We start from the raw sequence: 16,480 nt of genomic DNA, 5'->3' as shown, positions 1-16,480 counted from the left end.
AGATTGCCCAAATCCGTCAACGTATTTCCGGTTGCAGAAGGGAAAGCCAACGGCGCAAAAGCAGTTTATCAAAGTAACAACAGCTGTTGTTTTACGCCTACGGTATTCCGCAGTCGTATAAATTAATAGACAATAAAATAATTGTACGGTATGTATGATCTACGCATGATACCACCGTCGATCCATTTTTTTACTAAGTAGGGCACATAGGCATCCTCCAAATTCAGAAAATTTTCATATACTATTATTACATATTATTATTATATATTATGATTATATATCATTATTATATAAATTTTTGTTATATATTAATATTATATACATTATTATTATGAATATTATTATTATAATATATCATTGTATCATTATCTTCATAAAATGATATTATTACATATAGCATCGTTATATGTATTATTATTTTTATATGCTGTTATACATTTCTGTATCTATTATTGTATGTTATTAGATAAGGTTATTAGATAAGGTCATGTTATTAGACAAGGATTAGATTTTGTTCAAAATGGACCATCTTACGGAAATTTCTGGCTTCGCTTCGGTCTTTTAGTGCTAGCCTGCAGCGGTGCACTTCCCTAGTTATATTTCATTATATGCCTGCGCCCTGATGGCGTCACATTGGTCCCATGGTACTACCATGGGAGCGAGGCAGAATGTTAACGTGCAAGGTTTGACCAAGCAAAACATTTTTCTACCGTTTCCTCAACCGTTTTTAACGAACTTAAGTTTCCCAAAAACACCACACTGGTGTTAGAACGGTTAATAAGGAAGGGCACAAAAGTTGCACTGCGAGTTGGCATCGCAATCCGGATGCGCGACAGCCAACTGATCGTTCAGCAAATCAACGGATCCGGCAGGCACGGACCTTAGGGTCAATCGGACACGTTGCTGTTTTAATACCTGTGACACGGTGCTGGGAGTGGTCAAATACGGTGGTAAGATATATATGCTACACACAGTGAGATTAGTTTAAAGAATTAGAAAACCATCTTGTGCTTAATGATTACGATTTGAGACGCCGCATTTTGAATTTCAGGTATCGTGTCCTGTGGCGCTTGTTATTCATCTCCAGAATGTTCCATACACGAGACCATCTTGTATTCCTCTTTGTCGTTGGATGTCCATGGTCATCCAACACCCTGATTTGCGCGTTATCAAGTAAGAAGACAGTTTTCGGGATTAACACAATGTATGATATTATGTCTACAACCAAAGTCAGCATCTATAAATTCATGCTGTCTTTTGCAGTTATTGCTGATCAGCGCGCCCTGCCACCCTTCGGCGCCCTGGAGTTGCAAGCGCCGTTCCCGGTAACCGTTCGCGTCGATCCTGTTGGCCAAGAACGGATTATCATCACCGCGCCGCCTGAACAAGCGTCCCACATACGGCGGATCCGAACGTTCGTTAACGGTGATCAGCTGGTCATTGTATCCGGTTATGAAATGCAATGTTTCGAGGCCGGCCCTACACATGGACCAGTGACAATCACCGTTAACAAAGCGTCCGTTACCAGCATTACTGCTAGTTCCACAGGTCTGGGATCAGTGATTTGGTGAGTGCAAGTTTGCCATGAACATTTTTTGGAATGACCTGAGTCTACGGTATGTTGCTGTACATGTCGCACAATATTTCGACTTTCTCAACAAAATGGTCACTTTTGCTGTACATTTTTAAAATGGAGAAATTTTCTAATAACGCAAACGTATCCAGTTTCCTAATTTCAAAAAGTAATTGTTTTGCATACGAGTTTTGCATAGTAGTTCTCATTTCGCTTAGACCAGAACCGCAGGTGTTAATCTCACGCAGGAGACAACAAATACCTGTTAAAAACTCTGAGAAATTTGTATATTTTATACTTTGCACACTTACCGGATATAATTATGTAAAATTGATATGCAAAGAGAGAACCATGCAAAACAAACTTAATAGTTTTCGAAATTGCTGTACCACCAGGAAATCGGTACATGTGAAAGGTCAAGTGTTAATATACGCATTGGGCAAATGATCGGTTGTTCTGAAAAATCGTACAGTATCCGTACATTCGCAGCATTCCAGTTTCGTTTTCTTCCAATTACTCGTGCAGTTAACGGGTTTTATTACATGTCAGTCAATACGTAATGAGGCAAAATCAGTGGCTTGATTAATGGATTTAAACCTGGTTTCCATACTACATGTATTTTTGAGCCCGGTAAAACGTATACAAGACGTATGAGACATTTGCAGTCACAATCAGCCGCATCCTTTGCCGGACGTCCGCATTCACGTGACCACCCGGCACATCCGCGCCATCAGCATACCGAGCTACGGATCCGTGACTGTCGAGCCGAGCTCTCCGGTCAGTACCCCCGACCTACAGCTGTCCGTCTCGGGGGCCGGCTCTATCACAATCCCCACCGCTTTCGCTAATGGTATCCAGGTGGCTCTCTCGGGCGCTGGGAGCATCCGTCTGCCGGCTGTGCAAGCGGATTTCGTGGGCACCAGCTTGTCGGGAACCGGACGAATTATCCTGGCCGGACAGACCCGGCAACTGAATGTCGACCTCTCGGGCGTCGGTCAGCTGGATGCCGGCAACCTCCTGGCGGGGAACGGCTACGTCAGTGCATCCGGAATTGGTAGAGCCATCATCAACGCCCTGTATAGTCTTAGTGGGAGCGTTAGCGGTATGGGAAGTGTGGGATATAAAGGTCATCCCCGGGTCGATATTTCTAACAGTGGGTTCGGTCGAGTGTACCAGATTTCATAGAAAAGTGGTGCGTGTGCTACTTAAAACAAATTTTGGAATTTGGGCATGTGAAACAGGAAACACGAATTGCGTGATAATTTTGTACCGTTTTTTTGTACCGTTCCTTTAATACTTTATGTTGATTGTTAGTCAATATTTATCTTTGTCACCTGGCTCGATTATTCACATTCTTATTCCCCTGTGCGGCCGGAAAAGCACTTTCTTGTGGATTATAACTAATACAACGCTGTACGCTAACATATGCCCACCGAGATATAGATAGATCGCTTGTTGCTCTTGAAACAATATATATTATTATGATCTCCAGTCAATGTTTTGAGTCTTTTGACGTGTTAAATAATTGCCGGGACAGCCTCTTTGAGCTATAATCAATCATCTATGTCGACCGTTTCCAGATATACGTAGTAAATAAGTCCGATTGGAGGCTGGTTCTCTGCTTTTCCAGTGTGTATATGAGGAACCGAAACGCACTCACTGTAAATTCGCTACTGGCTGTTCGCCTTTCATTCACCGTACAACATACTATAGCCGTACAAAAGAGATCTGTAGTGAAGATGTACATCTCATTGGTGCTAGTTCAACCGGAAACATCTGAATGTGCACTTGTACGAGATAACCAGTTCTAACGTGGATTTTCTAGACTTCTGAGATTGTCTGAATGTTCTGAAATCATTCTTGCTCTTGCCCTTGCCCTTGCTCTTCCCCAATGACTTTTCAGCTGATTAAAAATGTTTGTACACTTTGACAATCGCGCCGGTATCGGTTAACCTGTTCGCAATTGCATAACTGATTTTAGGGTAATTCGCTAACTCGCAACATCACCGACGGTCACCGACGAACCATCAAACCTCGTTTTATCGTGGTACGGGTGGATTAACCCACTCCACTAGTGGCAGCTTAGAAGTTGCCGTTGCAATACTATATTTCCGTTAAACCCTTTACGCTCTTTCAAATCTCAGTTTTATACTTGCATGGTTTTAAAAGCACTGTACCCCGAAATTACTCGTACATCTTTTACACTCGGTATATCATGCAGTTCGATGCCGCAAGACACTGGATTCATTTGCTTTAATACTGCACTCGTGCAGCTTTTCTGGCTGGGCTCTGTGCATGCCGCTTTTACTGCAGTCACCACATTAATACATGTACTCGTACGGTTAAACAAGAATGTTAACTCAAACGGATTTCATTTTTCTTTAAGGGGATGTCGAAGCGACTCAGTTTTTTGCTGCGTACTGGAGGAAGTTTCCTGGTATGTATAGTCTAAACAGTGTTAGTTTTTTTATTAACAAAGAACACGAACATTGTATAGCGTGATGGCACTGCAACAGGATGCAACTGTTCATATACCGAGCAGAGACAACCGATCTGACAGCCCGCTGACACTAGGCCGGTCAATCGTTCATTTCACTTGCAAGAAAGACTTGGTGTTCAAATCGATCAAACAGTGCGGTCAGATATCTGCCCAGCTAAGTTGATTAAATTCTTCTAAATATAAATTACGAAGTAACGCTATATTCAAGAATATCGAATCGTTTAGCACTTATTATCTGGCTCTAAAATGCTCAATACAAGAAGCCGTGCTGCACTATTTTTTGCAGTTGGATGTTCATGGATAGCCGGCACATCGGCTGTACTACTCGTAATACCGCAGTCAAGTAAGTGAAGAAGATCCCAGTTTCCTTGATCAACATAAAGCATGCACTTCTTCAGTGCAACCGGCACTCATGCAGGATACGTACTAATTAATTCTGTAAATTAAATTATTACTTAAATTATTTATAGGTACTGCTGACCAGCGAGCACTTCCGCCCTTCAGCGCCCTGGAGTTGTGGGCGCCGTTTCCGGTAACTATGCGCGTAGATCCTGAGGGCCGGGAGCGAATCGTCATCACCGCGCCGCCCGAGAACGCGTCCTATGTGCAAGGGATTCGTGCAGTGGTTACCGGGGATCAGCTGGTTATCGGCGATGATTATTGGTCGTCATGCCAAGGGGTCAACAATACAAAAAAACCAGTGGAGACAAGATACGATTTTGACGAGATGCCCAGGCCCATTCGAACCATCGCTTATGGTTCGAGATCAGCGCCCTGGTGAGCTTAATTAACGTAATTTTGGAATAATGACGGGCTACAAGTAGGTATACAAGTTTAAAGAATTTAAACTTCAGCAGTAGTGCATTTCGTGTTATTATTGCTTGTGTGTCAGCGATTTGGCTTGGTGTTTTAGTTGCGTATTGGATTCGATTATGATTCGATAAGGTTTTTCCAATTTAGAATTAGAATCCAATTTAGAATTTTTCAGTTCCAGTTCAGAATTAATTTTAATTTTTCCGTTTAAGGACCGATTGAGAAACTACGGTATACTTGGGTCTTTTTTATTAATCGAACACGTTAACCGGTATAGTTTTACGTACTGTACTCTCGGCTCATGGTATCCGGATTTTTTACAGTGCATCGGTCGCACGCTGTCTGCATTTTCATAGCATTCACTGAATATGAATTACGTGAACGCGAAGTAGTTAACACGGGCGGCTGACTCCGACAGCCGCGAAAGTAAGAACTCGCGCTCCGGCTTTAAAAAATCTGGACATCGTGAGCCGAGACTACTGATAGTACAGTATGTTATTGTACTGTTTTACTGTCGGTAACCGACACCTTGCGTGTTCAAATTTCCTAAAAGTATATTTTCCCAGTAAAGTTCATTTTAAAAGTGCGAAACTTTTGAAATTTAGAAGTCAATCTTTCAACGTTTTCAGTCCTCCTGCCCGTCTCCCGGACATCCACATTCACCTAACCACACGAAACCTCCGCGCCATCAGCATCCCGCACTACGGATCCGTCACCGTCGAGCCCGCCTCCCCGGTCACCACACCCGTCCTGCAGCTGGCCATCTCCGGAGCGGGCTCCATCACCATCCCCGTCGCATCCGCTAACAGAATCCAGGTACTTCTTTCCGGCGCCGGGAGCATTCGTCTACCGGCTCTGCAAGCGGTTTACGTGCGCGCCAGCTTATCCGGCACCGGGCGGATCTTCCTGGCGGAACGAACGCGGTCCCTCACGCTTGACCTGGCCGGTGTGGGTCAGCTGGATGCCGAACAATTACTCGCGCAGGACGGCTTTGTCAGCGCCTCTGGGAGGGGTCAGGTGACGCTTAACGCCCTCTACCATCTGGCTGGGAGTAGTGGGGGTTTTACCAGCGTAGGCTACAAAGGTCATCCTCGCACTGATTTTTCCACTGTGGGGTTCGGTCGATGGTACAAGATAGCATAAGAGTGGGGCGCGTTATTTGTTAGGAAACATTGTGCAGTGTGCACATCAAACAGAAAATGTACGTATGTTCAGAGTTTTGTACTGCTCTGAAAAGACCATCGTTGTTCTGTGCATTGCTACGCGGCTCGTCAAACCGTTTCTATGCAATGCACGATGAATGAGCAAACTGATTTTCCACAAACACAAAACCAGTGGTACGCAGAAATACCTTCTAATAAAATTAATTACAGTCGAACTATGCAGATATAAGTGGAATACACTGCTTTGCAGAGTCAAATGCACCAGCGCAAATACCAAAAGATGATGAATTAGAAGGGTTTTTCGTCATTTGAAAAACATGTTAAAGAATATCACTGGATACCCGATTGTTAAAAAGGATGTACATTGTCTTTACAGGACCCAGTGTGTAGCGTATACGACAGTACGAGTTTGTGCGCACTGTCACATGAATTATTTACGTGTTTCTTGAAATCATGCGTGGCGACTTACGAGTACATATTCGACTGTCTGCATATCTGCTAAAATTTTTATTTATTGCACTTCTGACAGTTTTGTCTGCCACTGGTGAAACAACGCAGTGATTTTCGGATTTTTTTGTGAATTTTTTTTTAATGTGGGAGGCCCGTTTAATGAAAGACCAGTGCAGGAGGTAAAAAGTGTAGATAAAAAACAGTAGAAAATCACAAACTTTCGTCTGTATCACAGAGTCTGAAAGAGAGTCATACCGCTTTTGCAGTTCTTCTTAAATTAAACCCGCATTTTTCGCTAAAGAATAAAACAGGGAATTTGAATCTTTTAACAGCTCGGTCGGTGAGGAGAATTCGACAATTTTTCCGTGATCCATTACCATAATTCTGCAAACATTTAAAATGGGACGTATTTTTCGTAAATTAAGTGCTTATACTATTTTTCGTTAACAGTTTAGTGAAGGTCATACCTTGTGCTATCCATGACAGTGTTCAAACGATGGGCTATCGTCAGCACCGTGCAAGCGGCAAACTTCTCGCGAATGGTTCTCTGTATTAGCTCATCTGTAATTAATTTAATTTTAACTAATTAATTAAGTTCGGTTAACGTTACCGTTGACAGTTAATTCGTAAGAACTTCTCTACTAACCGGTGTGTAAATCAATCGCTGCCGTCGCTTCATCCAGAATCAGAATTTTTGTCTTTTTCAATAACGCACGGGCTAAGCAGAGTAGCTGTCGTTGGCCCACACTAAATACAGAAAGAAACAGTGTTGCTTAAAAAATAATAATTTTGATCTATGAACATGTATTTTTGTCAAAACGTTATAATAACTGACTGTTTTACTGACATAAAAAGTCTGCTACCTTAAATTCTCGCCCCCTTCTGCGACCATGTGCAGAAGGCCATCCGGCAGTGTCGAGACGAAGGTCTTGAGATGCGAGTCGTCCAGCACTTGCCATACTGCGTCATCGGTATACTGATCAAACGGGTCCAAATTCATACGCAGCGTTCCACTGAATAACACAGGTTCCTGTCAAAAACACAGTGTTACGCAAATACAGTATCAGCAGTACGAAGTTTGGGTTTAGGTGACAATTTCACCTGTGGAATAATTGTCAAATGCGACCGGACATCGTGAAGTCCGATGCTCATCAGGTCGACGTTATCGATGACGATACGGCCGCCCGCAGGCTCCACGATCCGAAACAGTGCCAACGTCAGGGAGCTCTTACCGGCGCCGGTTCGTCCCACAATCCCAATCTGTAATTTATTAACTAATTATTTTTTTCTTTAAATTTTATTTCTAGATTTTTAATTTTTATTTATTTAGTTTTTATTTTTATCTAAGTAATGTTTTTATGTACAGTATGCACTTTTATGTATGTTCTTTTATTTTTATGTGTTCAATTTGGATTTTACAGATTTATTTTTAATTTGCTTTTTTTATATTTTTTAATTTATTTATTTGCTTGTTTTCTTAATAATAGTGAATTTGGTAGCGAATTAAGGGTCACTTATGTCCTAAAATTGGGGAACGCTTAGCACATTCGCCTAAGTTTCTTCCTTAGGACACACTGACCTTTTCGCCGGCGTGGATTTCTGCGTTAACGCCGTTCAGCACCAGATCCAGTTCTGTTCGATAACGCGTCTGATAATTGCTAAACTCGATTTTTCCTTCTAAGGGCCAATTCTTTGGAGGGCGTTTCTCCGGCCGCACCCATTCGGCTTCTTGCGCTATTTCCGTGTACTCCTGGATGCGCTCCACCGACACCAAATGGTTCTCCATCTGGCTGGTTAACCGCACCAACCAGTTGAGCATCGATGTGACGGAAAGTGTATAGTTGAGAATCAAACCGGTTTCCTTCGGTTTAATCCAACCGCCTTCGCGTCCCAGTACCACGAAGATGGCGGCAAACAGTGTAATCAAATTTCCCATGAGTTCCAGCAGAACTGCCACCCACCTAAACGGATACCGTTTAATAAAAATTCAGTGCAATTTGTTCCGCTGTAACACAATACTTCAACAAAGAAACTCTTCATTAAAAAAGGAAAATTATGAGGCCAGATTTTCTTAGATTTAACGCTGACGGAAGTTTTGAAAGTAAAATCGGTTTCTCCTGTGGGCATATCTCGGAATACCGGGGTGAGTGTTGGTAACAACTTAAATTTAACCGTCCATTTAGAGAAAAGGAACACTTCTGGCGGCTTTAAAGTGCGTACCATTCTCCACTGTCAAATTAGAAAACGCAAGATCCCTTTTCGCGTTGACAGTACAGACAGCATCTGGTAACAATAATTTAGAATCCGAGGGAAATTGTACGTTTTCTATTACGCCCTACCGGATGGACTTTTTCATGCCTTGACGTCTGTACATTCGGCAGCTACCTTATAAACTGCCTAAATTTTTCATCGCTTATCTAATCATAAGAAGAACAAGATATGTGAAGAAGAAAATGAACGTAGTATACTGGCGATGCCACGGCCTCCCTTCATGGCACCGTGCACTCGTGAAACAAATCGACCAATTCGACAGATTACAAAAAATTATCGGGAATTTTTACAGAATTTATTTATTTACTACATTTATTGAATTACTACACAAAATTTACGCTTTTTTAAATTAAAGAGATTTAACTACATGTATAAATAACAGAATTCCCTGAAATAATATAGAAGAAGCACAATTATAATAGGCTTGACAAATGACAATTCACTAATCTATAAATCAGCCTAAAATAAAATGTCGCAGAAATAGCAGCATTGCATTGTTGCATAAACATACTCATATTAATGCTCACAATACATAAATATATTTATATTAATAGAGCACACATGATTTATGCAATTGCTTTTGGAAGTGGTTCAACTGATGACAGAATTATATCTATTTACAAAATTAAATCGAATCACATATCTATCTGTTAGATCTGTTTACAGATCTATCTGTGCGATGCAAAGGACTACAGGATCTATCTGTGCGATGCACAGGAGCTTATTTATGCACTTCGTTTGGCTAGTGGCTAAATCACTATACATACCTAGTTGAGAACTGATTAGCATACGCCGCTTTGTTATTACAGTCGATCCGCTCATCATTCTCCCGGATGAAGCGCTCCGTCTGCCGTGTGGCGATGATGGTCGCCGTGCCGGTAATGGACTCCTGGAAATGGGAGAAAATCGGAGATCGTGAAGTGGACTCCAGTCGTTTCAGCTGCCGGCTAGTCGCCACATAGAACCGCTGAATGAAGAAATAGCAGATGGCTAACGGTACGGCAGCCACCGCGAAGTACGGGATGTACACACAAATCTACAAAAGCATTCCATTTACGCCAAGGTCATCAATTTAGTACACCTTACTTACGAAAATGATGGTCACTACAACGCCAAGGCAATCCTCGATGAAGAAATTCAACGTCATCGGCAGCGAGAGATCGACCGCTTCCATGTCTTTGCTGAACCGGTTGATGATGCGTCCGATGGGTGTCGTATCGAAGAACGCCATCGGGGCGTGGAGAATGCGCAGCAGCATCCCACGATGCAAGGTTCGGGCAGCACGGACATGACCGACGGCGTTGGCGAGGCAGGCACCCATATAGGTCAATCCTATCGGAAAATTGGCGAAAAGCGTCAAATTCAGAGTTATAACCACCATTCGGTTCGCTTCAATAATATTACGAGATCCGGCGTCCTCGCGACACAACTTTTTAAGAAGCCAATTTTTTAGTATAGCGAATCGATATTCAATTCTAATCACTACTATAAAACGCGTCCAATCGGCTGTGTTTGACCAAGCGAGTGAAGCAAATTTTCTGCTGTAAATTCTAACGGTTTTCCGTTACTCCGCCCGCGAGAAGCAGCTGCCTAAGCGAGCGAAGCAGGAGCGAATGTTCCTTACTCGCTTCGCTAGGCCGGCTGACTGTTTGACGAAGTTTTGTAAGGGAAAGTTATTTAGGTATTGTGATTCTAATACCTAGTGCAATCCCGAGGCCGCCATATACACCCAACCGATAATCCCGCCACGTCGTATCGTTCCGTCGCTCGGGAAACTCCCCGTCCTCCGACCAATCCCCCAACCACACACTGCTGTACACATCCAGCGCCCGGTACACGACGAACAGCCCCACCATGGACCAGAACATCGGGTAGGTCATGTTCTTGATATGCGATGACAGTATACTCCACTTCACATTGCCGGTTTCCATCTTCTCTTCATCCGCGTCCGTCTCAATCTCCACTTCGGGCTTGTCTTTTTCTTTAGTCGCTTTCTCTGTCACCAAGCTATTTCGCTTTTGTGAGACCTTGGAAAAGGTTCGACGGACTTTTTCAACGCTGCGATTGATCCATTACGCGAAAGGTTTTCGGTTGATTCGGTTAACGAAATTGTTTCGACTTCATCGTCATCCGCCAGTTCTGATAGATATGTGCGTAGTAGAGTGGCGAAGGAACCGTTGTTGCTTAAGAGCGTTTTGTACGTGCCGGATTCGGTGATCTGGCCGTCTTCCAGAACCAGAATGTTGTCCACTTGCGGGAGGAAGCTGACGCCGTGGGTTACCAGGATTCGCGTTTTGCCGGCAAGGAGACCTTTTGGTCCGATGACTTCCTCAAACAATTGTCGACCTCTGCAAGAATTATTCTCAGAAAGCGTTAAAAAACGTGAAAAAGTTCGCGTCGGTTTACACGTGAGCATCCACGGCACTGAGCGGATCATCCAGAAAATACACATCAGCGTCGGAATAAACGGCTCGTGCCAGCGCAATACGCTGTTTCTGTCCACCGCTCAGATTCACGCCTTTCTCGCCGATCTGGGTTTGGTCACCGTTTTGCAGAATTTGTAGATCCGGTTCCAGAGCGCAGCAATGAAGAATGCGCTTATATCGTTCCGGGTCCATGGGTTTCCCGAAGAGGATGTTCTGCTCTACCGTCATATTCTACACCCATAATATTGTGTATTTATATAGCATTTTAGAAGACTTAATGTTTTTCGCTTTAGAAACGCGGCGCGAATGTTTTTTGCTTCGGAAACGTTTACATTTGTAAACAGTAAACACCCACCACACAGGTCTCCCCGATTTGTTCACATAAAAAACATGTTTTACAACTGCACTGTGCGAACCGGGAATTTCAAAATTCTTAGTGTAGCAATTATGTGATAATAGCGCTAAGTGCATCTTATACACAATCATGCACGGTAACGGAAATATTTCTAGTGCAACAGCATTCAAAGTTGCAAAACTTAGTTACCTGAATCCACGCTTGCTGGCTGACGTAAGCAACTGTTCCCTGAAACAATTAACCGTTCGTTTTAACGAACCCTCAGTTTCAGCGATTAGAACGGTTTACTGACCTTTAACGTTACTTGACCATGTATCTTGTCCATCATACCGAACATGGCGGACATCAACGATGATTTCCCGGTACCGACTTTCCCGACAACAGCCACTAACTGCCCGCTTCCGATCTTCACGTTAATGTCTCTCAAAGTGCTGTCTTCCGATCGGTCCCAAGCGAATTCTCCGTTTGTAACGCTAACAGCGTCATCCGTTATTGCACTGGTTTTCTCTAACAGCTTCACGTTTTTGGGATCCAGTTCCTCGCTTGTGAAGAATTTAGCCAAGCGTTGGATGGAGACGCGTGCCTAAGTATAGCGCCATAATTTCAAGAAAAAGCGTAAAATAAAATATTTTTTGGGAGAATGTGATTTACTTGAACCACATTGGTGATGGTAACTGGATAATCCGTTAACGGTATCCGTAGAATGTTGAACAGCGACAGACTGACGAAGGCTTTGCGTGTATCGAGAACGTTACTCGTATCGATGAAGATGTATGTCGCAAAGGTCACCAGTGCGACGAAGAAGGGTGAGACCATGAACACGAGGAATGTTATGGAATTTAGGAAGGAAGCATTCCGGATGCTTTTCATCTGCAAAACATTAACAGTTTTTGATTCCGTTTAAAGTTTTGCCAAGGGGTTGTTTTTCTTACTTCGGCCTTGCGAATTTCGGATATTTGCTTCTCAAAACTAGAAAACAAACAAAAAATATCCGTGCGAATAGTTGTGAGCAAACAAAAAGTTTATGACTTATTAAATTATTTTAAGGGTTTTATCCCAAATTTAAAATTACCTTTCTTCCCACGCGTATAATTTGAGGACCTTTATCCCGTTAAGCACTTCATTTGTCAGCTTAATACGGTTATCCTTTTCCTCCATTTGTCTTTCCTATAATTTGCAGAGAACAGCAACAGTTTGAAAACTGTATGAAATAAATAAGCTGTTTTAAAAAAACAGTTTAAGTCGTAATCGTACTTGATATGTGCCGGCAGCTCCTGCCGAGACGATATTGACGGGGATCAGCACTAGCATAAATCCCAGTCCGGCAAAGATGGACGGACCCAACTGCTGGTAGAGAAAGTACAGCGTAATGGCCACCTGCACCGGCGCTGTCCACAGCGAATGGATGGATCCAGCCAGTTCCAGGAATTTCTGACTGTCCACCGCCATCAGGTTGACGATTTCCCCGACGGTGCTGCTACGCTTGGCAGCACTCGTGATTCGCAGTGCCTGTTTACAAAACAGTCATAAGTTCATTTGAAAAAGCAAAACCTGCCGGCTTAATTAAACCGGCAGATAAAACCCAGCTAATTGCACCAGCAGATGCAACTCTTTAAGTGCAGAACAGATGCGGTTAAACTGTGGTGAACATATGATGTACATAGGCCACATATGGTACGACAATGCAAAGTAGTTTGTAATTAAAAAGTATGAAATAAGTACAAATAATTTGTGGGTTGTCAACTCACCTTTCGGTAGACAGCTGCCGTGAGTCCAGCCTACAACAATTCGTCATGGTAACCTTTCAAAACTGATAACTAAATATTTATTACAGTCTACACTACACCGCTACAGTACCTTAGACCGCATGCCGATCTTCTGAGTGTACATCAGGAACTGATTGAATATAGTGGCCTGTGAGAAGGCCACCAGGAACAGGGCTACCGCGTAGAGATAGCCTCTCCATTCCGGCTCGCTCATATCGGCAGCAAATACAATCAACAACCTAACAACATCGCGCACGTTTCACCAATTTTCAAGATGTTACTGAAAACTAATGTCTCTTTAACAGACTTAAAACTTACTGAAGAAGCTGCGGCGGAAGGAAACCAATGAGGTCCGTCGTCAGATTGAGCAGACCACTCAAGATCATGGAGCGCCAGAAGGTTCGCAGCCACACTTTCATTAACGAGGGTACCGTCTTGCTGCTTTTGTCAGTGGATGGATTTCTGAAATAACACATGTAAAGTTATAGAACAAAATGGTTTTCAACTCCAAATATCAATTAATAATATAAACTATTATAAATTCAATAAAAAAGACAGGCGATACTGGTAATTTTGAGACATATGTACTTTGAGCTATGCTTCTCCATTTCCGCGTTCCAGTTCTTCTCCAGTCTCTGGGCCATGAGCTCCGTTGATTCATCATGTTGCAGATCAGACAAATCGTCGAATTCGAGCGGTTTTTTATAACCACGTACCGCTAGTCTGTTCATAAATTCTTGTTTTAATAAATTTATTCAGCATTCGATAAGAACTGATTTTGTACTGATGCGCTTACGGCGTAAACCACGTGAAAAATAACCGGTTGACGAATGATGCTGATAATTCCGGCGATGGGTTCTAAAGCGACACCATCATGCACTTTTGAATTTAGAGATACGTCGATGCTTTTCGCATTTATTAGGAACGCTTTCGTAACCAGTAGAGAAAAAAGACATTTGTAAAAAATGCTGGCGAATGAATGCTCTCTCATGCAGAGCTGCTGAAATAACAACAGGCTACGGAAGTCTTTCGTCGGAAGTCCGAAATTACATTTTAAACGCGTTTTATGCCAATTATTTTATGTTTCACGTCTACAGCAAAATTAAACAAAATTTTAATTTTATTTAATTTGCTGCAAAATCTGCTTTAGATTAACATTTACTACTCAAAAAATTTTTTTGTGTAGATCGGTATGGGAATTTTATCAAATTTAAAATAGTTAAAAATACCTTGACACCAGCCGTCCGTGCATCGAATTCTTGCGACAGACAACACAGAATCCACTGGGAAGCCACCAGAATGAGGTTGGCTATACTGAAGCCCCATTCTGTGGGCAATATTTCCTAAAACATCACAGACAATAATTTATTATATTTTCGAACTTACCCGGTGAATTTGTGTATTTTATTACCAACATTTCAATTAACAGCAAATTGAAGCAGAAATTTAAAGAACACGTTTGAGACAGCTGATTTCTAGTTTCTGAACAAGATTTACCTGAACGTACGATCGTCGGACGATACTGCGCAGATCAATAATGCATCCCAACAGCGTCAGAGACCAAAAGACGAATAATACTGCTGACGAGGAACGGGCGCTTCTCCGGTCACTATGAACGAAGAATGCCGCCAACAACTGCGAAAAATCCATGTAACCATCGTTTTCTTTGAATAGCATGGATTATAAAAATAATGTTTTATGCATACTAATTCTGTAAACAACTTCAACTGGTTACAACTTACAAAGGAACATCCTTGGATTAACGCAGCGAAAAACTGGGCACTTCCAACGGCTGTATTGCTCGTGCCGGCAATCCCCGTATGAGCAAAAACACTCACTTCCGCCGCAGAGATCCCAAAAAGCATGGCACAGATGGTCTAGAACCCACTCAGCATGATGAGCATAAGAAAACTCACAAACCTAAGACTTCGATTTAAAACATCACAGAATTCGTACCACTTTGAGAAGAGGAAGCCGTGTCCAGCGATGTTCCTTACAACGGCTATGTACAATACGAAACGCTTGAAAGGGCAGCGCAACCCATAAAACCAGCGCAGGAACCCAGACCACCACGGTCTGCTGGAAGCACTGGGTGAAATCGGGATCCGCTGTGTCCCACGTCAGTGATGTATTCCATAAGGCATCCGCGCAGAAGCCACGGTAGAACGCATCGTGCTCCATACTTTAAGAAAAATTTAGTTGATGATTCTATGCACACACAAGCCAACGATCTCGATGGTGCAATCGATCGAAGCTGCGATGTTTCGATGTTGTCCTCGGTGTGTTGAGTAGGCAGTAATAAAATAAGCAGCATAGCGGTATTTAAAGAATATCCAACTTTTGGCTCGGTAGAATGGAACAATCCGGTGTAAAGGTATGGCAGATAATTTGATACATCGGCTCACAATGTCAACAAAGCGGCGGATTGATGTTGCAGCGATAAGCGTTTATCCAGAAATGACTTCATCGCAGTGTTAACCGGTCAAAGCAACGACGGCAGATGTCTGGCACAGGCAAACGATGCAAAGTTTAGCTGGCTTTGCGCAATCGGATATGGAAGAAACCGGTTTGCCGGCGTTTACCAGCGAGCGAGACTGACATGTGTCTACTGCATGGCGCTCGCTGTAGCGGCGTGCTATCGATTCTTGCACGTTGGTACTCCTGTGTCGAACTCTGACTCATTCTCTGGCCGGTATATCGGTCTCTAGATTCTGAACATGATGTCAGATGTACGGATAAAGTTACCGGCTCCTACTGCAAAGCAGTCATGCCCAGGCAGATCCAGCAAAAAATTAGTATGAGCCGGTTATATAAAAACTGCGGGAAATGGTAAAACGCACCAAATTATTCGATTAATGTGATTTGATAAGACAGGTTGAAGCTGCCTATATTGTGGTGCTTGTTTGTTTGTTTAATCAGCTTAATGTCTACAACAATCAGGACAATCCTGCACGAGGTGTGTATCTTAACGGTCTCGTGTGTGTCTTAATAAGGGTATATAGATAAACTGATGAGCTTATATGGGATATGGTTTTTACTTTGTCAGCGGTCAGGCATCAACGGAAACGGATGCGTGGACACTGCACACTGTGTCGTGTGTCAGCACTTGCTACTTACTCTAAATATAAGCTAATATTTTCCACCAGTTCTGTTTCTCCAATCA

General features: G+C 42.7%; 2 protein-coding genes across 2 annotated transcripts; one reads left to right on the top strand and one right to left on the bottom strand.

Moving 5' to 3' along the window:
* The first annotated feature begins 547 nt into the window (after nt 1-547).
* LOC129598800 (uncharacterized) lies at nt 548-2,940 on the top strand. Its single transcript, XM_055496856.1, has 4 exons — nt 548-950; nt 1,052-1,173; nt 1,264-1,567; nt 2,239-2,940. Exons 2-4 carry the CDS (start codon nt 1,089-1,091, stop codon nt 2,756-2,758), a joined length of 909 nt encoding a protein of 302 aa, XP_055352831.1. The 5' UTR covers nt 548-950; nt 1,052-1,088; the 3' UTR covers nt 2,759-2,940.
* Nucleotides 2,941-6,564: 3,624 nt separating this feature from the next.
* Nucleotides 6,565-15,844, bottom strand: LOC129598772 (multidrug resistance-associated protein 1-like). Its single transcript, XM_055496825.1, is given in 26 exon segments — nt 6,565-6,883; nt 6,967-7,060; nt 7,146-7,246; nt 7,363-7,529; nt 7,601-7,759; nt 8,079-8,460; nt 9,538-9,806; nt 9,861-10,102; nt 10,470-10,808; nt 10,811-11,118; nt 11,177-11,427; nt 11,741-11,779; nt 11,844-12,134; nt 12,203-12,421; nt 12,484-12,520; nt 12,624-12,718; nt 12,806-13,060; nt 13,300-13,329; nt 13,409-13,556; nt 13,636-13,779; nt 13,906-14,040; nt 14,114-14,175; nt 14,547-14,660; nt 14,815-14,952; nt 15,060-15,194; nt 15,274-15,844. Coding segments are annotated over 26 exon segments (4,491 nt in total). The 5' UTR covers nt 15,499-15,844; the 3' UTR covers nt 6,565-6,771.
* Between the last annotated feature and the right edge of the window lie 636 nt (nt 15,845-16,480).

Source organism: Paramacrobiotus metropolitanus, unplaced genomic scaffold, assembly GCF_019649055.1.
Source record: "Paramacrobiotus metropolitanus isolate TYO unplaced genomic scaffold, Prichtersi_v1.0 Parri_scaffold0000129, whole genome shotgun sequence".
Classification (NCBI taxonomy): Eukaryota; Metazoa; Tardigrada; class Eutardigrada; order Parachela; family Macrobiotidae; genus Paramacrobiotus; species Paramacrobiotus metropolitanus.
This window is presented reverse-complemented; position numbering and strand designations above follow the sequence as displayed.